A 22,773-nucleotide genomic window follows, 5' to 3' on the forward strand; every position below is an offset into this window, starting at 1 on the left:
GTTCGATTATAAATTGGATGCCTTATCATAGTTCCTTTCTTCCAAGTTCACTTACAACATAGCTATAGATAACATTCACGGGAAGGAAAACAGACATTTGGAGAACAATGTAAATGGGTCACATAAATAATTTACATTCGACTTTGTATATGACAAAGGGTAAGTACTACAAAGTGTTTTCTGAAATACACTATTGCCTTTCATATGTTTTTCACTTCTATGCATGCTCCCCTCGCCATCCTCATCCTACATCTACCCATTTTCTTTGGGTTATAACAAAAAACAAACAAACAAAAAAACAAAAACAGGAGTCAATAAGCTTTGACATGTAGCATATACTTTTCTGAGCCCACAGCATATAAAACTTTTTTAAAACAAGACTGCTGAGTGAAAAAAGGGTTTTCTAGGTTCTTGATGCCTCTTTTAAAATAATGAGATTCAACACAACATTGTAAATCTGCTATACTTCAATAAAAAAATAAAGTTAAAATAAATAAATAAAACAATAAAAAATATATAAGCAAACAAACAAACAAAAAGAAATTCAAACTAGGTATTTTCTAGATCATACAGTTTTACCACCAGCCCTGGTGATGAGGAAATGATGGATATAAGATAAAGAAAAGTTCCTAGCAGAGTAAAGGCCTCTGCTGTGATTTTGTAGTGAGAGGGTGACAGTGTTGTTTGGGTCCTTCTGGGTCACCATGCTGCCATCCTCTTATCCCAGCAGTAGGGAAAGTAACAAAGTAGCAACCCCAGAAGGGTTGAAGGGAAGCCAAAGCAAAGGGGATTAGACCCCCACTTGCCATTTTGAAGTCTAAGAGTATCCAGGCTTGTAGAATGCCCTCCTTCCTAACCCTCCTCCACTTAGTGCTTTGACTATATTATATTTATATTCCATGGCTATTTTCTCTGTTTCAACAGACCTTAGGCATGTTACTGAGATTCCCCAGGGCCCAATATCACTATTGGGGCCCTGTTGACTTTTTCATTACTCTGTACCGACAAAAAATCACTGGCATCATATAGGTTTATTAAATGCTTTACAGCCAACGAAATTCCATTAGCTCTGTGCGGTGGGTAAGACTATATTAATTTACCATTCCCAACAGTTAAAGGATTTATTACATTACAGAGAGGTTACGTGACTCCAAATATTTACATGATGAGTAAGTGGCAGAACTGGAACCAACGAGTCCGTTTCACTCCCAATTTATGCCTATTAAAATCTCAATGATTTAAAAAGAAGTCACTTTCTAAGTTCACAAGAAAAGAGGGAGTGAGGGAAGGAGGTATCAATGGTTAAAGCTCCAGGGAGCCCCAGGAATGGGGTAAAAAAACCAACAAAACTATAGATACTTTATGTCAATCTGGCTTCTTTCTCTTATTATTAAAATAAGTAAGATTGAAGTAAATAATGAAAAAGAGCCCCCAAGATTAAAATATTAACACTACTTGTTTAAGCACATTGATATACTCATATTCAAAAAAAAAATAAAAAATAAAATTAAAAAAATATATATATATACTCATATTCATCAAAAAAACTCAATTATAGCAAAATGGTGCAAACATTATATCTTTTCTTAAAATTAACATCCACATTGCTCAATTACACTAGTCAGCATTAAAATCAGATGCTGCATGTATTGCAGCAGAATTTTCTTTAAAAAATGGATACACTGTGAAAAATAAATAATTCTTGAAAGCATGTTCATCAAATGAATCAAACAGAAAGTTTTCAAGGTTCAAATGAACTAAGAGAAGAAAAACATGAGTGATATTTTTAGGCAAAATGATAAGATGTTTATTTGAATGCTTTAACAACAGCTTTTTGGTCATATCTATCCCTCTATTTTAATGAAGCACTTGTTATTTTCTAAACATCTAGCAATATAATGGACCACTTTTATCCATTTAAATGTTTCTTCATGTTAAAAAAAGTAATACCTGCTAGTAGAACAAATCTAGCAACACAGAATAATATAAAAATGTGAGTAATCTCCTCTTTAATCCTATTTCCTTAGAATTAACATTATTAACAGTCTGACGTGTCCTTTCAGATTTTTAAATGCACCTATATATGTCTATATTTTATAAATAACTAGATGCATATACACATGCTTTTACTGAATTACGCACTGATAATAGCTCAAACTTGTTGAGTGAAGCAGATGGTCTTCTGAACACTTCATGTGTATTAATAATTACAAAAGTCTTGATCCTCGCTTTAAGACAGAGAAATCTGAGGCACAAAGAACTTAAGGGACTTGCCTAAGGTTAAACTTCTACCAAATGGTTGCTTTTTCATTCAACAATTTATCATAGACATTTTCTTTTATCAATTCACGTGGTTATGCCTCATTCTTTAAATGACTGCATATTATTCCATTATTGAGAGACCATAATTTAATTAACCCATCTCCCATCATGAACATTCAGGTTACATCTCAATACTGTGATGAACATCTTTATACATATAGTTGTATGTATACATGCTGAAGGATTCTTTTAAGTGTGAAAGTTGAGTCATGGAGAATGTAAATTTAAAACAATGATTTTACTGTTTAAATGTTCTTCATTATACATGGAACCACTCTGAACAAAGGGAAGTAAGAGTAGGTAAGCAGCAAAGGAGATGTTGCAAAGTAACAAAGTAGATGATTTCTTTATTCCCTTGGTTTATAATTTAGGCATATACCTAAAATCAGAAATGAAGACAAAGCAGCATACAAATCTGTAACAAGTTAATGTAGTGACTGCTATATATAAATACAGAGGAGCTACAAATTAGAAGGAGGAACATGTTGCAGTTTCTGAAAAGAGGGCTTCTTTAATAAGGTGCTATTCTTTATTCGGCTACTTATTAGAGGCCAATTACCGTATTAAGTACCTTACAGCTCATCTCATTTATTAGTACAACAACCATAAAGTATGTACTTTTACTGCAGCTATTTTATAGATGAGAAAAACCACTGAGATTTACACGCAGACACACCTATTTCCAAAGATGTGCTTCTATCCCCTTTGCTAAACTGCACCTTCTAAAATTAAGGAATTTTACTGAGTATTAGCTGCTGTGCTATGCTCTTTCACAAGCTTTAACTAATTACATATTCTGTAAAACTATTCCTTTGAACAAAGCATGCTAGCTTACATTAAACATGAAGGAAAAATCCTAGGCTAATCATGTTTTCTTTCTACAGCTATTAGCTAATGATCTGTCATACTCATTCCTTCATTCAACGAACATTTATTAAAAACTTAAGAGGTCCATGGTACTTCTGGACCATCACTGTAAAAGCAAAATTTTTGTCCTTCTTCATCATTTTAGCAAACAGAGCATTACATTTGAATTTTTACCTTTTTCATTTCATCCTCAAATGCCTTTTCCAAATACTTATATCTCCTGATGAGTTTATTGAAGACCTAAACATAAAAGAGAACCAGTCAATATTATGTAAACAATTTTAAAAGGCAATAGAAGGAGGTGTAGAAACTCACCCTAACTACAAGGGTCTACACTAATAAAAAGGTGTAGTTAAACATTCTCAGACTGTGATATGAGAACTATCAGCATTTCAAGGAGTTATTATGACCTGAGGGAAAAAGAGGATCAAAATGCACACGTAGGGCTTCCCTGGTGGCGCAGTGGTTGAGAATCTGCCTGCCAATGCAGGGGACACAGGTTCGAGCCCTGGTCTGGGAAGATCCCACATGCCGTGGAGCAGCTAGGCCCGAGAGCCACAGCTGCTGAGCCTGCGCGTCTGGAGCCTGTGCTCTGCAACAAGAGAGGCCGCGATAGTGAGAGGCCCGCGCATCGCGATGAAGAGTGGCCCCCGCTTGCTGCAACTAGAGAAAGGCCTCGCACAGAAACGAAGACCCAACACAGCCAAAAATAAATAATAAATAAATAATAAATAAATTTTTTTTTAAATACACATGTAGAATAAAACAAATTCATTCGAGAATGTAACAGGTGAGAACCAAAAATAACTTTGATGAAAATGAAATGAATATAATTTTAAAACTGTGTGATGTAGAGATTGAAAATAACTGAAACTAAGCGGATTAGATATAATCACTTATATACTGGATATGATGAAGAGGAGATCAGAGTTCAGGGGAGATTATACTCCAGGTGAACACAAACACGAATTCAGCAGATGAGCAATAAAGATTACTGGCCTCCACAATCCAGTTAGAATTCTCAAGCAGGGTTTGCAACTGTGTCCGTGGAATTCTGGACTGTTTTTAAGAGGAATGTTGTTTGTTATGGACTGAGTTCGTGTTCCTCCTAAATTCATATGTTGAAGTCCTACCCTCAATGTGACTATTTGGAGGTAGGGACTTCAGGACAGGGTTAAGTGAGGTCATAAGGGTGGGGCCCTAGTCTGACAGGACTGATGGTCTTCTAAGAGCCAGGAAGGGAAACCTCACAAGGAACCAAATCCATTGGCACCTTGATCTTGGACTTCCCAGCCTCCCAAACTGCAAGAAATAATATTCTCTTGTTTAAGCCACCCAGTCTGTGGTATTTTGTTACGGCAGCCCGAACAGACTAATACAATGTTCTTATTTAAATGGGGATTTTATAAATATTATTTTAATAAGTGTGGAAATGATTTCTGAATCCAATTCCTTTCTCTTATACCCACGTGATATACTCTCATCTAAAACTTTGTGTTTCTTCCTTAATGTGATCAAGATGGAGTTCAAGAGTAAAAATTATGGTGTTGCCCTTTGTGAGGAAAGAAAAATGAGCCAGGAGGGAATTGATAATGCAATAAGGAAAAAAAAATAAACTCTACTGAAGTCCTACAAATTTGATTTCCAACTTACACGAGCACTCACATATTCCTTAGTGTGATTACCATCAGGAAAAAGAACTCTCCTTATCCAAGAATGATTCTCCAAATCCCCACAGGTAAATGTTTACATATGAAAGCAAAAGTCATTATACTACCAAAGTACTCTTCAATGAACTAACAGCTTATAAAATTAACTTCCACTCAAATACCTTTCTCAATTTAATCTCTCCCTGACTACCCCATTGACCTCTGTCAGTCTATCAGTATATAATAATGTTTAATAAACCTAGAAACAATAATGTATCAAAAGTTGTTTCAAATATACATATTCCATATGAAAAAACAAAATCATAAGTAAAAGAAACTATCCTATTTAGAAATAATGATGAGGTTAAGTCTATATAGATCTTTTTAATTTTATGAGAATAGTAGAGTACTGATTTTTCTTCCAGACCTTCTTATCTTTCTTTCCCAGTGGGACTCAAAGAGCAAATAATACACCTTGTACTTGCATTAATTTAATCCTAACAAAAATTCTCTGAGGAAGGTAAGGCAGGCATTAACATCATTGGCAGACCTGGAAACTGCTACTAAGTATCGGAGCAGGAACAGAATTCAGAAATTCTGATCCTCAGTGAACTGTACTTATCTAATATATCATAAGATGAGAGAGAATTTTAAAAGAACAGCTTTTGAATTGAGAACATCTGCTTCAGTAGCCACCTGGCCCAAGGTGTTTGTGGCCATTGACGTAAGAGAGTAGAAGCAAAGATTTAGAGAGGACAGGTTAGAACATCATCCACTGAACCCACGTGCTTAACCTTTTGGTCCATTTTTAAAGATTTCCTTGGTTTTTATCTATTACACATTTCTTAAATATAAAAAAGGGGAAGAAATATCTATGCTAAAATAGCATGTGATTAAAAGAATAATTTTTGAAGTTTAAATTCTTAATGGCCGCATATCCCAAATTACTTGGCTTAGCATGCCTTACACATTTTAATAAACAAAGTAAAGACAGTTTCTAGCATCTGAAATCACGTAGCTGCCAGGGATACCTATGGCCTTTTTCATATATATATATATATATATATAATGAAATGTGTAAAACAAGAAGACTTGTTGACCTGGGACTTGCCTTCATGGTTTAGATGGGAATAAAAACTGACTTTTAAGAAGAGTCAGTGAAAGAATCAGAATAGGAACACACCAACCCTAAGCTGGCTGGTCACAATGCACATATGTTCAGCTTTAGAAGGTAATGTCTACAAGGTTGTCCCATTTTACACTACCACCGCTTCCTGATCTTCCCCAGGGCCTAAATACTTCTTAGTTTTCACCAATCTAATGAATGCAGAAGGGTATCTCGATATTGAAATTTTCTCAATGAGTTTGAACTCATTTCCTTTGTTTTTTGGAGGAATTGTGTTTCCTCTTTTCTGAAATGCCTGTAAGTCTTCTCCTAATAGGTTGCTTGTCCTTTTCTTATTGACTTACAGTTCTTTATTTAATCTGGATATGAATCCTTTATCGGTTTTATGTATTACAAGTATCTTCTTGCCTCTTTCTTTTAAACAGCTACCTGAGAGTCTGTTAATATGAATTATTAAACTCTTGGATTGACATATATTGTTTTCATCCTTTGATATTATTACAAGCAACACTATAATAACTGCCACTGTTTGCGTCACTTTACACATGCCACTGTCTAAGGGATGAAGTCCTAGAAGTAGAATTGCTGAGTCAAAGGGAATGTGTAGTTTGTTTTGAAAGATAGTGCTAAACTGCTCTCCCTAAAGCTTGGACCAATATATACTCCACCAGAAATTATGATTCCCCATATCTCTTATAGGTGAAAGGTAAAGAAACTCTACTTTGGTGAAGCTTTAATGTCCATTATCACGAATGCAATTCAGTATCTCTTCCTATGCTTAAGACCTATCTAATATCCCTATTTAAAAAGTGGCCTGTAGAATTTCTGAACCTAATGTTTTCCTAAATCCTGTTCAAATGTTTCCCTTCCAGTACAACAATCTCTCAGTGACAGGCTCTACCTGAGCATAGTTTCGGATGGTTTCGTGATCTTCATTTGCTGAAAACACACAGTGGTTGGTCATCTTGGTCTTGTCACCATCATCTATGCGTGTTCCTCCGGGGGCTAAAAAGGGAAAGGTAATGACCATTAGGACGATACTGAAATCAGAAGAGCATTTGCAGAAGAGATCAATTCCTGCACATCAAGGAAAACAATAAAGGTAGACGTCACATAAACTTTCATAGAATGATATGCATGTGTAGACACACAGAGTTTTTAGATTATCATCTTAATAAAATTTTGTACACGTGGTTGTATTTATTACAAAGGGCTAATTAAATCTTGTACACAAATTAATTGCATGAAAATAGACTCCTGAAGGAGGTGACTTTTCTAAAAACTAATTTACTTATAAAAGATGCATACATGTTATGATTTGTTTACATTTCTAACATAATGCAAAGTGGTTGTTCGATTTTCTATTCCTACCATAGTGTATGATGAGATTGTTGTTCTATATACTTGCCTTCACTAGACCCTATCACTACAAGTCTGGTTCTTTCCAAAGTATATCCTTAACCATGGCAGCTAAACAATAACATTTGTTCAGTGAATTTAACTTGATTATTCTCAGTGCAGTTCCTGATGTTTTCCCACATCAGGACACTTTCCAGCCTTGATAATATTTTGCTGGACTCCAGTTCACCAACACTGGAACTGCCCAGACCTGGCTTTTACAGATCTTGCTGGTTTCTACTTCAGTAGGTATTAAAAATGTTCCCTCCTCCACCAACTCAGTTATTCACACAGGGTTGAACAGTATACATTCTGACCCCTTGTCATTTGTATTTGATCACCCAGCGGTTGCATTGGCTAGGAAAGAGTGTATTTTATCCTCTCTAATCTTTTTTCCCCACGGCCTATAGAGTAATCGTGGAATAAATGGATGGACCAAAAGAATGCCTTTTTTCCATTCCTCAACTTTCCTCATTCAAAGGCTCCTCCTGTAAGTTTCAATGGTGGTCATTACAAACATTGGTTGATTAGAAGATCAGAGTCAGAACACTAGGTATTTTTGTTTTCTGATTCTACTTTATCAGAATAAGGGTAGAAATTTGAGCAAGCCAAGTTAGAGTAATAACTATTATATACTCAACAAGTATTTGCAGAGTATACACTTGTATAGGCCACTCTATTTATTTTAGTGTTTTGATTTCAGTCATATTTCAGATCTTTGGATGAAATGAGCTACACACAGCCAACTTTTTTACAGACTCCGGCATACAGTTTTATAAGTAAATTCGTTTTTAGAAAAGTCCGCTCCTTCAGGAGTCTATTCTCATGCAATTAATTTATGCACAAGATTTAATTAGCTCTTTGTAATGAATACAACCACCTGGAACAAAATTTTATTAAGATGATAATCTTCTAAAAACCCTGGGCTAATGATTCCTATCTGATAGAAGTTACATAACTGAAAAGTCTGATTTTGAAACTACAGTCTTTTCTCTTAAGAGGTAAGATTTAAAAATTGTATTCCCTTACAAAACAAAATATTTGTTATACATTGATAATATTGCCACACCTCACATTTAAAATTTTGTTCCCTGATATCAGGATGAAGTATGAATTGCCATTTCTAAAAATTTTGGTGATCCTGCTGTTTTTCTCAAACTAGAAGTAAAAGAAAAGTATTTCCTTTTTTTAAAATTTTTTATAAATTTATTTATTTTATTTATTTATTCTTGGCTGTGTTGGGTGTTCGTTGCTGCGCGCGGGCTTTCTCTAGTTGTGGAGAGCGAGGGCTACTCTTCGTTGCAGTGCGTGGGCTTCTCATTGCAGTGGCTTCTCTCGTTGTGGAGCACAGGCTGTAGGCGCGTGGGCTTCCGTAGTTGCGGCACATGGGCTCAGCAGTTGTGGCTCACGGGCTCTAGAGCACAGGCTCAGTAGTTGTGGCGCACGGGCTTAGTTGCTCCGTGGAATGTGGGATCTTCCCAGACCAGGGCTCGAACCCATGTCCCCTGCATTGGCAGGCGGATTCTCAACCACTGCGCCACCAGGGAAGCCCTGAGAAAAGTAAAGTATTTCTTGTGTCTACTCTTCAAAGGGTACAACTGAAAAACCAAGATAACTGTTGTCTCAAGAATAACAGGGGAAGGTAAATATTTTTGTGGGAGTGAAGAAAATTCTTACATACTCCATTTGTAAACAAAATGTTTACATAAAAAGAATGCACCTGGCTGACTTTATTCATTACATCATAGGTCTGGCCTCAGTAGACATCTGGGGTTGTACTGCCTGTGCTCGTAAGTTGTACCAAACATTTGCCCTCCCCTCTTTTGGATGGATAGGTGTGGTGTGAAGGAGTGAAATCTAGGCTGCAGATATAAATTTGTTGATCATCATCACAGAGATGGTAAATGAAGTCTTGAGATAATCAATGCAAAGCGTATAATTTTAAGCATATGTAAGGGGACAAATATGGAAACGTAGGAGTCATGTGAGAAGTGGCATCTAGAGAGGAGGAGGGAGTCTAAATGGTCCCATGTAAGGCAAGAAAGGAAAGCATTTCAAGAATGATGAAAGGGTCAACAGTGCTGCCAGGAAGGCACTAAGAACTGAAAAGTGTGCGTTGAATTGACTGGTGAAGTCATGTGTGACTTTGGCAAGAACCAAAACCGACCAAAGACTACTCTTGCATAGAATTTACCAGTGCATCGATAAAAGTATACCATAACTAAGGAAATTGAAAAAGCCAATAATCACATCAGGAAAGGTTCAACTTCACTATTAATTATAGTTTTCATTCTTTTTAGAATCATCTAAGGTAACATAATACTCATGGGCACGAAAGGCAACAACATACTGCAGAGTAAACATAAAACAGCATGTAGAGTATCACATTTGTATAATATCATCCCATTCTCAAACGTTTATGTATTTCGGTAAAGAGATTTCTAGAAAAGAATTAACCAAAATTATTAACAATAGCTATCTCTGTGTATTGGAATTTGAACACACTACAAAGAGCTTTTTATACGTGGACTTGAATTACATACAGGGATAAACTAAGACTTTCATAAATGATAACAACAAAATAAACTTGGTACGTAGTGAAAACCAGCAGTTCAGATCAAAAGGGGGCCTGAAAGTAAACGGGACCAGGTACCAGCATAGATAGATCTAAGAGCTCAGAGGAAGGGTAGCTCTACCTAAAAATGTACGTATACACCCTGTCTCAAAGTAGATTGGCTTAAGCAGCTTTTCTCAATGAAAGGCACTCACAGCACGCTGGGCAGGGCAATTTTTCATTGTACTGAATGTTCCTTGCATAGCAAAGTAGGTGGCATACCTGGCCTCCACTCCCAAGTCTTTGTAGCAACCAAAACACTTCCACACATTTGCGAATGTCCCCTAGGCAGCTGAAAATCACTGGCCTGGGGATCTGACCATTTCCAGTGATTTATGGTTACCATAGGAACTAATTATGAAAACCAAGTTCTAAGAATAACTATGAAAGGAAAAATGGGTGGTTGTGATACCTAATAAACATTTAGAACAATATACCATACCACTTAAATAGTATTCTGAAGCCTTTCCCCCTGATGTCCCTGCTCTATAAGACATAGTTTTTATTTTGCTTTTTATCTATCTTTAACAATTTCCAAACTTCTATCTTTAATCCTTTTACCTATACACTCAAAATTACAAGGATTTTTTAAAAACTAGATTTAAACTATATTTCATAGACATTTAATTTTCTATGGATGAAATGAATTTTAATGAGAATTAAATTTAATGGGAATTCTTTTTAAATTTGTTGACACAGTTAAATCTCACTGCTCGCTATACCAAAAGAAAAAAAGGGTGGGACTCAAAAGAAAGGTGCTATGGCAATTGGGATTTAATGATATATACTGGAAGGATCTAGATGACAAACATAAAGTTATACTCTACTGCAGAAATTACTCCTCCTAAGTCCACTCCAGAAACATTCAAAGATTAGGGACACATGGGAAAATTGGCTTTTATCTAAAGTCAAGGGGCCAATTGTGTTGTATGTCAACAAAAGTCCTCAATGCTATGCCTCTCTTAACTAACAATCATTTCATAGCCACATTAATACCATTCTAAATCGTAATCTACGTAAAAGTTGTAGAGACTCCCATCTACATTTTTTAATCAATTATCATAAATGTAAGCTTATAAAGATTCTATCTCATAAGAAAATATTTCAGTAGAATTGAAAGTACGTAATATTACAAGAAGGTGCTCTAATGTGTGGTTTACCGAGCATACTACCAGCCACCAGGATATCGAAGAGTGTGTCTGCATAGCGACGATAATCTAATCTTGAGCCTGTAGAGTCCAGAAACTTGGCTACAGCTTCAAGGTCGTCACCAGCTTCATTAAGTCCCTGGACGAGTGTATCCCTGAAGACTGTGGGTTCGAATTTCTCTTTTTCATCTAAAATAAATACAGAATACAATTATTCTTTTACTTACACAACATATTCCCAAATGCAACCATACGTTTCCTTTGTTCACTGGTTTTTACTTGATAGTATGATTATTTAAAAGTTGAAGGATGATTAAGTTTTTCTACTAGTTTTTCATGTTAAAGCCCTTGTTTAAATATTTATTCAAGCAATTTATTTCTGTTTAAAGGAGCCACACTCTATCTAATACATTAAAAAAATTGATGATTGATCATTTGTGTCACTCATAGGATAGGCCAATGTAATCTACTAACCCTATCTATCTGATAAACAATAAAGTATAACAATCAAAACTTAAAATTTTGTTCCACTTAAGACAGAAAAAGAAAATGATCTGGGGAGAATCACTTAAGAATAAGGAAGAATATATAAACAAACAAAATAAAGACTGGGAGGAAGAAAATCAAGAGGGGTATCTCTTTTTAAATTTTTTTAATCGAGATATAATTGACATATGATATTATATTAGTTGCAAGAATACAGTATGATTTGATATTTGTATATATTGCAAAATGATCACCATAATAAGTCTAGCTAACATTCATTACCCTACATAGTCACAAATTTTTGTCTTGTAATGAGAAATTTTAAGATCTTTCTTAGCAACTTTCAAGTATGCAATACAGTATATTTTTTAACTTTTAATTTTATATTGGAGTACAGCCTGTTAACAATGTTGTGATAGTTTTAGAGGCACAGCAAAGCGACTCAGCCATACATACACATGTATCCATTCTCCCCCAAACTCCCCTCCCATCCAGGCTGCCACATAACATTGAGCAGAGTTCCCTGTGCTATCCAGTAGGTCCTCGTTGGTTATCCATTTTAAATATAGCGGTGTGTGCATGTCAATCCCAAACTCCCAAACTATCCCTTCCCTCCACCTTCCCCCCTTGTAACCATAAGTTCGTTCTCTAAGTCTGTGAGTCTGTTTCTGTTTTGTGCAATACAGTATTATTAACTAGAGTTATTATGCTGTACATCACATTCTCATTACTTATTCTACGATTGGAAGTTAGTACTTTTTGACCACTACCTTCACCCACTGCTCCCTCCCCACCACCACCTCACCAGTGTGCCTCTTGCACCCATCAATCTGTTATCCATGAGCTGTTTTTTTGTTGTTGTTTGTTTGTTTTTGTTTTAAAGATTCCACACGTAAGTGAGATCATACAGAATTTGCCTTTCTTATTTCACTTAACATAATGCCCTCCAGATCCATCCATGTAGTCACAAATGACAGGACTTCCTTCTTTTTATGGCTGAGTAATAGACTCTTAGGTTGTTTCCATATCTTGGCTTATTGTAAATAATGCTGCAGTGAACACTGGGGTGCATGTGTCTTTTTGAGTTGGTGTTTTCATTTTCTTCCAATAAATACCCAGAAGTGGAGTTGCTGAACATGTGTAATTCTATTTTTAATTTTTTAAGGAAACTCCATACTGTTTTCTATAGTGGCTGCACCAATTTACATTCCCACCAATACTGTTCAAGGGTTCACCTTTTTCCACATCCTCACCAAACACTTGTTATTTCCTGGAGGAATTTTTTTTTTTAACAAGATAAATTATTCCAGAGTACTTAAATATTTAAAAAATATCGTGAGCTATATGTTTATGTAGCCAGCTTCAGAGCAGATGTTCTCAACCTTCTTGGTTTCATGACCCCTTGACACCCTTCAGAAGTAGTAAAGATTCCAAAGAGCTCTTGTTTATGGAGGTTACATCCATGGATACTTACTTTATAGAAATTAAAGCATAAAATTATTTATTACATGAAAAATATTAGTGAGAAGAGAGGCACTGTTTTACACTTTTGCAAATCTCTTTAATGTCTGGCTTAATGGCAGACAGATTCCCAAACATGCTGCATGCAATTTGTTGCAATATCACACAACCTGCAGCCACCCACTGTAAACTCATGAGAGAATGTGTGAAAGGTGCAAATAATATCTCGGTATTTTATTTGAAAACAGTTTTGACTGTGTAGATGCCCTGAAATATTTCAGAGGATTTAGGGGTACAGATATTATGTAAGTTCCTCTCCTCAGCAGACTCTAGAGGGACTTCTTGTGGAAGGTCAGTTTGGAGCAAAATCTTGAACAAAATAAAGATCATATGCCGTTGAAAAAATGTGAAGATAGCAAACTAGGGGTCAGAAGAGGTGTAAAAAAAAAAAAAAGACTAGGTTAAAGGCAAAGTATCTAGGATTCAGTTCAAAGGATTTCACCTTTCCCCCCCCTTATGCAGAGTCTTCATATGGTGAGAGAGGGGCAAAAGATGAAACTAGAAGTTAAAAAAAAAAAAAATTCTATCATATGTGTCTTTAGAGATAAGTAGATATTGCAACTGTTAAAAAAAAAAAAAGAAGGAGGAGGAGAAGAAAAGAATGCTATAGAAAAAGAAACAGTTCATGAATAAAAAAATAGTTCCTAGAAATGAAAAATACGACAGAAAAACATAAGAACTCAACTGAAGAGTTAAAAGAGAAAGCTGAGAATATCTCTTAGAAACTGGGAAAAAAGTCAAAGACCTACAAAATAGGAGCAAAAGGATAAGAAAAAGAGCAGACCAGTCAAATGTCCACATAATAAGTGAATAAAAAGATATTTTTTTTTAAAAGGAAAGGAAAGGATTTAAAAATTTCAAGAAAGTTTTACAGTACTGAAGGACGTGAGTTTCCCAATGAAGGACTGTCTAGGGATCCAGCACAGGGATTGAAAGTGGATCCACAAGGTGCATTCACTACTGTGAAACTTCAGAACACTGGGAATAAAGCAACTCTCTGAAGTTTCAGGTGCAAAAAACCAAATCACATATAAAGTATCAAGAAACAGAATGACTTTGAATTGCGCAACAGAAATACCAGAAACCAGAAGATATTCCTTCAAAATTCTGAGGAAAAACAATTTTCAAACTAGAATTCCAGTGTTCGGTCACACTACTAATCAAACATAAGAGCAGAATAAACATATTTCAAGACATTCAAGGCCTCAAAACTTATGTTTCTGATACACTCTTTTTAAAAGCGATTGAAACAGATACTACACCGAAATGAGAGAATAACTCATGATTTCACAATCTTAGTAAGTCATGAGATCCCAGGAAAAAGAGAAAAAAAATCTAAGAGACAGACAACAGTACTCTTCAGGATAGTGATGAAGGGACATTTCAAGCATTTCACGTTAACAGCTGGACAGTTGGCCTAGAGAGCAAACCGACTGGAAGAGGGTTTTTCAATACAATCATACAATATGATATGATACATAGTCAGAATTCCTTCAATGTAATAGCATTGTTAGAATTCCTAAAGTGTTTATATTAAGAGATTTACATAACAAGGGAAAGGGTGGGGTTGACTAGTTTTAAGGTACAGAAGACTAAGCAAAAAAAAAAAAAAAAAGATTGATTATTATTAAACTCATTAAAACCAAAGAGAAAATGGTGTTCAGAAAAATAAATCAAATAATAGTTCAGCTCTGAAGAACATGTACCAAGTCACAATAATATGCACCCTAAACAGGAGTCTAGCTAAAACTGTGATATAATGAAAGGACGGAGAACGAGAAGAGGTTGGCAGGTGGGTAGGGCGTGAAAGAGCCGAATCCTTATCTCCCATAGGAGGAAATGCATCTAGAATACCTCCAACAGAAACATCAAGCATCAGCCACACAGGAGTGTTACTTGGCCACAGGAATGCAAACGCTAAAAGAAGCAGTTAAAGAGTAGAAAGAGTTCCGCTGGGGAACAGACTTGCTGCTGTTAGAACATGTCTTGCAGAACTGTTGGACTATTTAAACCACGTACACGCACGACTTTGATACAATTAAAAACTACATGTAAAAACCAGACAGCAGCTGCCTGGTTTGTACAGACTGCCTACCTACAGTCTAACAGAAGGGATGTGCTGTAAGGGGTTAATACCACAGCCTCAGAAACAGAGAAGAATGGCATTCCCAGTACCAGCCAGAGTCACGCAGCATAAGATACCATGAAGACAGATGTAAATTAACTTGAACACTATTAGTCATGAACAAGAGATAAAAGTCCTTTTGATGCCATAAGCAAAACATTATGCAGCCAAGAACATGCAAATGTTGACCACAGGAAAAACATAATTGGGGTCTTGTTGTGAAGCGGGGGAGGGAGAGAATGGGCACCCTAGAAGCGTAGATCACGGGGCGCAGAAGAAGTGGGTAACTGTGACCCACAGGATGAACTCATTGGCAAGCATCATCCCCTACTCGGGGTCCAGCCAAAGGGTAATTCACCACCCACCTTGGGAAGAAGTTCCCTCTCCTTTAACACAAAAACATGAGAAGTAAAAAGACCAAGAGCTGCCTATTAAGTCTCGTGACCAGCTCCCAAAATCAATTGAGGCCATCTGCACAATGGCACCCCAACATGCTTTGACGTTGACTCAGGTGGTAGAACAGACTTCGGTGGTTTGAAAATTATAAATTCAAGACACTGGAAAATATAAGTTGGGCAATAAGGTAAGCTACAAATTCCTGCAGACAGCTTTGTTTTGAATCTAAGAGACAACTTAAAAACTTTTCTTTGTCAAAAGGCCCTCATCCACCAGTTATACTTTTCCAAAAGACTTGCTAAGGGAGAGGGAAAGTAAAAGGAGGAAGACAGCACATCATGGCCAGAGATATTTCAACAGTGAGTAATAATGCACTAGGTCAAAATGATCACGTATAGCTTAGGAATCTTAAAAAGTCATGATGGCCTGGGAGGATTAATGATTCTCTTGCAGGATGAAAAGCAAAACTCCCACCTTCTAAGATAAGTGTCCATCTAGAGGAAAACAAAACTCCTGTACAGGAAAATGGCAAGAACATTATTGGAAGTTTGGGGAAACAAGACAATATTTTACCCATAGGTTCTTTTTCATTTCATCTGAAACAACCAACGGTGTATACGATTTGTATTTCATTTGAGGACGGTGTAGCAGAAGTACCAACAAAATCCTAACGAAAATATGCCATTGCTTCCTTGAGTTTCCATTTGGCAGGTCAAAACTCCCTTGAGGTAGGAAGTACACAGTTAGGGTCTCACATTTATACTGTGTTGGTGAATCACAAGTGTGACACTGAAGAGTCAGTCATAATCACCCTCACACAACGTAGAGAAACAGGCCTATTTCCGACACTCAAATATGCCTGTAAGTTATCTAAATACATTGCTTTCTCTAAGAACTATGGTAAATGGTTAAGACAGCATTTTCCCAATGTGTTGATTAAGTGACAAATAACATAATCTACCCTCCCTTTCTGAAGGTCACTGAGTTACAGTAAATGAATTAGAACGATCATGGGTTTTCCAACTATACACACACAGATTTAATTCCGTATATATTTAAAGATTTACCTCATTAGTTCCTACCACCACTTATTACAAATCTAAGAGTGATTTAAAACCACCAAAACAGATCTAAAGCCTCAAAGAGAAACCTGAGTATGCGGTCCCTCTGGAGGCCTGAAGTTTGGTCATTTTTTTCTCTCCTATTTTCACTAATTTTAATCCAATTTCTCCACAAAATTTAGAGGGAGGCCAGTTCAATTATTAAATATTTCATTTCACTAAGCGTAACAATGGCTCAGGGGAGAAGCGTTCATCCTTTCAGATTCCTCCAAGTCACACTAGAAAACATAATTTCTCTGGAGAAAATATTATAAGCAAGATGTGCATATTTCACAAAGGATACGTTCGATATGATGTGTCCTACCATGATGTTTAATTTTGATGTTAAGCAAAAAGAAATACATTTTTATACTAACTTGGCAGGGAAGAGCATTAACTTTGCTAGGAAATAGGTACAAACTGAAGACAGAGCTTCAGAAGACAGCCTACTAAAATGACCTTGAACTATCCTCCGTAGATTTTTTTTCTCGGCTCTACAAAACTGCCAACCATTTATCTGAATTCAGCCCCATCATAATAGCAGAAGAAAAGCCCAAGCACGACGAATCGTCAGGATGCAATTCACTATTATGAAAAGCAGAAAATGAGGTTGACTCCATTTTTTTTTTTTCCAGTCAGCAGTTTGACACAAAATGGCTCAAGTACTGCTCTAACCCCCAACAGACCCGAGTTATATAAATCTAGATCAACTGACAAATGATAGATAACATATTTCTGGGTGGCTCTCTGTGAGTATTCCCGCAGCTATCAGACAAAGGCACAGTCTTGCCCACCAAATGAATCAGAGGCAAACCAGTTCAGTGTTAGAGGTAACCTTTACAGTCCAAAACTGAAGACTGACCGTAAGGGCCAGTTTACTTGCTGAATCATGCCTGCTCTTGTGCAACACATCCTTGGGCCCTCTCCTGGCGTTGGAGCTCAGCTACTGTGAATCAGCGTCACACTAAGAAAGCTGCCTGAGTTGGAGATCCAGGTCTGAGATTAACACGCTCCCTCAGCGGGCAGGCGATGGCAAACCTTCCTTCACCTCACAGTTGGGCATACATTAAATATTATCACATTACTAGGCGCAACAATACCTTAACTGTAACTAGGTTTCTGATTAAGTCCTTTGGAAATCATCGACGTCATTTATGTTTTTCAAGACGGCTTTAAACAATGAGACAAAGAACGCACGCTGGTTGCAGCACCTTGCATTGCTATCTGCTTCCAGATTTCAATCCGCATTGTGTAGTGGGGACACAGTTTGTAAGAGGGCTAAATATAATAGAAGGGGGTGGTTCAGACTATACTTGTACTTAGCTTATGGGGATGAGTCAAGGACGCAAAAGATAAAAATAAAAAAGAAGAGTACAAGACAGAAATACTATACAAAATAACCATATCTTTTGGTTTTTAAAATATTTTTTAATTTTCATTTTTTTAGTGGGAATGTGAAGCTTTCTGGCAGGTAGCATTTACAGTTAAATTTAGCCCTTACTGCTACCTAGTGACTCTTGCAATCTGTTCTAATTCAAATGATATATTGTACTGAGAATTCTTTTCTTTCTACATAACTACACTTGCTACTTACATAGACACAGCATTGCAAGAGAACTTCAGCTACACACATTGGCTGGAAATGCCAAAGGCACGTGATATAGTTTATCAATTCAACAATTTAGCACTCGATGACCATTACATGGCATTCTGCTTCATAATCAGCTATGAGGCCTTCAAAAAGATATTCAGTCATCCTTTATCTTTACACATGATACTTCCTTAAATATTTTTCAGTCACTCTCCTCAGTGTTAGTCAACATAATAATTTTATACCATGTTTCATATTTTAAAAAGTTTCCCTATTGGGACTTCCCTGGTGGTCCAGTGGGTAAGACTCCGTGCTCCCAATGCAGGGGCCCTGGGTTTGATTCCTGGTCGGGGAACTAGATCCCACATGCATGTCGCAACTAAGAGTTTGCATGCTGCTACTAAGAAGCCCACACGCCGCAACTAAGACCTGGCACAGCCTAAATAAATCGATAAATAAATAAATAGACTAGGGCTTCCCTGGTGGCGCAGTGGTTGAGAATCTGCCTGCTAATGCAGGGGACACGGGTTAGAGCCCTGGTCTGGGAAGATCCCACGTGCCGCGGAGCAGCTGGGCCCGTGAGCCACAACTACTGAGCCTGCGCGTCTGGAGCCTGTGCTCCGCAACAAGAGAGGCCGCGATAGTGAGAGGCCCGCGCACCGCAATGAGGAATGGCCCCCGCTTGCCACAACTAGAGGAAGCCCTCGCACAGAAACGAAGATCCAACACAGCCAAATAAATAAATAAATAAATAAACAATAATTTAAAAATAAATAAATAAATAAATAAATAGACTAAAAAGTTTCCCTATCAAGTTTTGGCTCAACTACTCTTAAAACCAAGAGGATTTCTATATAATTATGCAAAACAGATTAAATATTATAAAAGATTTAAAAATTCTTTACACAAAAAGAATGGGAAGATGAACATAACAAAAAGAAGTCACTCACATATAGAAATTGTACCAGCCATCATCAAACTGGCTATATCACTTCTCTTCGCACGATAAAAGACATTTGAAAATATCCTGAGTTTTACAGACACTTAGGGCAGTAAATTTAGTTCGACTTTCTAAATTCTGAAAAGGTTAAAACTCTTCAATATCTTCCCTAATTTACTCTTCTCTTAGTTTTACTATCTTGGCTTATGAACGTTTTCTTAAAAACACAAAGAAAGCAAAAACCAAATGCAAACGCTGATGTTAAAAACAGTAAAGTTTATCAACTGCCTTCAGAGCCTCGCATGAGAGTAAGGCAACCTGAACAGATATAATCATCCTCGTTTTGTAGATGAAGACACAAAGCTCAGACAAGTTAAATGACTTGTCCAAAATCAAACACCTAAGTAACTGGCGGTTCTGAGGCTTGAACGCACACCTTCAGATTTTACAGTCAGAGCTCAAAAGACAGAAATTAGTGAGGTTAGGTGGAAACAAAGATAATACCAATTCTTCTTTGTGGAATTAATTAAGAAACCTCAGCTAAAATTGGAGTTCGGACAGGCCTGTAGGGGGAGCTCTTATACCCTGCCATGCATCATCAATTACTCCAAACAGGAAGATAATTATGCCTTCCTCTCTAGTCTCCAACAGAAAGGTGTTGCCTACTTTACTATCCGGAAGGAAGAAGAAAACTTCTTTCCACATAACCACAGCTCAGCCAATCAGAGAATGTACCAGACCAAACTATGAGTAGCCTCCATACTTTGGACTCCCAGCTTCCTCATGTGGACTGTTGGGTTATTAGAGCTCCTCTCAACTCCCCTCTTTTCCCTATAATAGCAAGTTCCGCTTCCTTGTTCTCTGACTTGCCCCATAGTTCGCATACCCCGAACTGCAATTCCTCTGGGCTCTTCCCAAAGAAACTCGCTTTTGCTACTAAAATAACTGGCTGTTGTATTGTTAAACTTGACATTCACCAACCTTATATTTTGATTAGAACTTTAAACACACATTTCCCCCAACCCCGTCCCCACCAAACACACACAAACACACAACACAACCTACCCCTTTTCCGAGTTTTGAACCGCTGGCCTGTTAGCACTGGCTTCTGATGCTTATTCATAAAATTTCTGAAAACCAAGAAAATAAGATTAGGCACTTCAAATAAGCAGTTCATATAATATATAGCTAATAAGCATATGTTTGACTTCACCCATACTAAATATACTTTTTAAAATGAGATAATTGTAACTACTGAACGAGCAAAACTTTTCAAGTTTAATAATATCTAGTGTGGACAAAAGAGACAAGGAAAATAACCACAGACATAAACTTTGATATAAAGGATAAACTCCATGCAATACTTTTGGGAAGCATTTGGTGAATATCTATAAATATTTACATGCGCATAACCTACGGTCCAGCAATTCCTTTACAAGGAATTTATTCTACAGTTATACCCACACAAGTATGCAAATATACGTGTATGTGTATATATAAAAGGATTTAGCTGCAACATTGTTGGATGCATAAAAAAATGGAAGTTGAATACCCATAAACCTATTTAGTTCAATAAGTTATAAATAAGCCATCAAATGGAACTACGAAGCTTTACAAAATGAATTATATCCAATGTACTACATATGGCCCTGGCTACCTCTCTGATTATGTTTCCTACATCTACCTCTTCCCATCATACACTGCTCCAGCCACATTGCCCTCTTTGCTTCTTCCAGTGGGCCAGGGAAGCCATTCACGTGGCTTTAACTCTCTGCACTCACTCAAATGCCTCCGTTTCAGAGACCTTCCCAGACCACCCTGACTAACAAGACTCCTTCTCTCTCTCTCCCTCTCCCTCTCATCTAGCTCTATTTCTCTTCATAGCTCACAGCAGCCCCTGTCATTTCATTAGCATCTGTTTGCCATGGTCTGTTTCCCCCAAGAGTAACATCCATGTGGGTAGGGACTTTGTAGGTTTTACTCAATACTGTATCTTTAGCACCTAAAACAATACTGAGAGTAAGCACTTAAATTTAATAAATAATTGTCAAATAAGCTGTTGCACTGATATGGAAAGATGTTCAAGTAAAATTGTTAAAGGAAAAAAGCAAGTTGAATAAAAGAGTGTAAAGCATAATTTTTCGGTTAAAAAGGGGGGGTACACGTAATATTTCCTTTTCTAGGCGAGGAACATTTAAGAACGATACAAGATACTGTTAGTAAGCTTTTCATTTGTTTGCTTAACCTCAGAGGATGAGTATTTGGGTATTTTAAATTCTCCTATTGGATTTAATATATAATTTAAAATATCAAAAATTATCTTTTAAAAAAGTGAAAAACCTGCCCTAAAAGACCTTTTACAAACTGAGAATAACCTTGCTGGCATAAATACTACAATCTGAAAATATGTCTAGATTGCCTAAATTATGAGGACCAAACGATTAAGATAATGTCAAGCAAATTATTTAATTATCTTTCAAAGATTTTTAAAATTGTGATTTGAAAATGTCTAGATTTTCTCCATTACTTATACCATTAAATAATCAAGAAAATTTGCAACATTATACAGTAAATTATTTAATTATATCTCAAAATTTTTTAAAAATCCTCAAGAATGTGGAAAAATTATTATTCAGTTTATGTACCAAAACTTTCTTCCAACCCCATGAAAAAAGAGAAACGTGTATTTTCACACAGAAAGCAATCTGTTTATCATTGAAAACTTGAATCACCACTTTTAAAGTGAAACTAAAAAAATTTTTTTTAATAAAGTAACAAAGTCCAAAAGTAATTCCTTTTATGGTTTAAGTAGAGAGAATTTTTATCAATCCTATAAAGTGAACTTACTACATCCTGCTTTGAGATATAAAGGTGACTAAGCCGGATTCCAAGCCCTCAAGGAACACAGAGCCCAGCAGAGATAAAATACAAACATTTAGGGCTTCCCTGGTGGCGCGGTGGTTGAGAGTCTGCCTGCCAATGCGGCGGACGCGGGTTCGGGCCCTGATCTGGGAAGATCCCACATGCCGCGGAGCAACTAAGCCCGTGAGCCACAACTACTGAGCCTGTGCGTCTGGAGCCTGTGCTCCACAACAAGAGAGGCCGCGATAGTGAGAGGCCCGCGCACCGCGATGAAGAGTGGCCCCCGCTCGCCCCAACTAGAGAAAGCCCTCGCACAGAAACGAAGACCCAACACAGCCAAATAAATTAATGAATTAATTAAAAAAAACAAAAACAAACATTTATAGTACAATGTGACAGGTGAAACAACAGCGGGACACACCTAGCTAACCAGTATAGAAAAGGGATTGATTGCTGTATGTGTATGGGGCAGAGCAGCTGCACAGTGAAATGACTACAAATGCAGTAACCTTAATCAATGAAATCTCATTTCATTTGAGAAAAGTTGGAAATAGAGTTTCTAATGCATTATTTATATTCACTGCAAAACTCTTTCATTCAGAATCTTCCCTGTTGGCATTTTCAACAG

The 22,773-nt window shown here is 36.8% G+C and overlaps 1 protein-coding gene across 5 annotated transcripts in view; it reads right to left on the reverse strand.

Annotated features, from left to right (window-relative positions):
• The window catches only part of BZW2 (basic leucine zipper and W2 domains 2), a 57,209-nt gene that overhangs the window by 19,178 nt on the left and 15,258 nt on the right, over nt 1–22,773 (reverse strand). For all 5 annotated transcript variants that reach the window (XM_082472729.1, XM_082472732.1, XM_082472728.1 and 2 more), the window contains exons 2-5: nt 20,349–20,413; nt 11,137–11,313; nt 6,866–6,969; nt 3,364–3,429 (exon numbers count right to left, since the gene is read on the reverse strand). In XM_082472729.1, coding sequence (XP_082328855.1) covers nt 3,364–3,429; nt 6,866–6,969; nt 11,137–11,313; nt 20,349–20,406 — 405 coding nt within the window. In that variant the 5' untranslated portion in view covers nt 20,407–20,413. The remainder of the gene's footprint in view (nt 1–3,363; nt 3,430–6,865; nt 6,970–11,136; nt 11,314–20,348; nt 20,414–22,773) is intronic.

The sequence above is a fragment of the Balaenoptera physalus genome (genome assembly GCF_965194825.1).
Source record: "Balaenoptera physalus genome assembly, chromosome: 8".
In the NCBI taxonomy this organism is placed as follows: domain Eukaryota; kingdom Metazoa; phylum Chordata; class Mammalia; order Artiodactyla; family Balaenopteridae; genus Balaenoptera; species Balaenoptera physalus.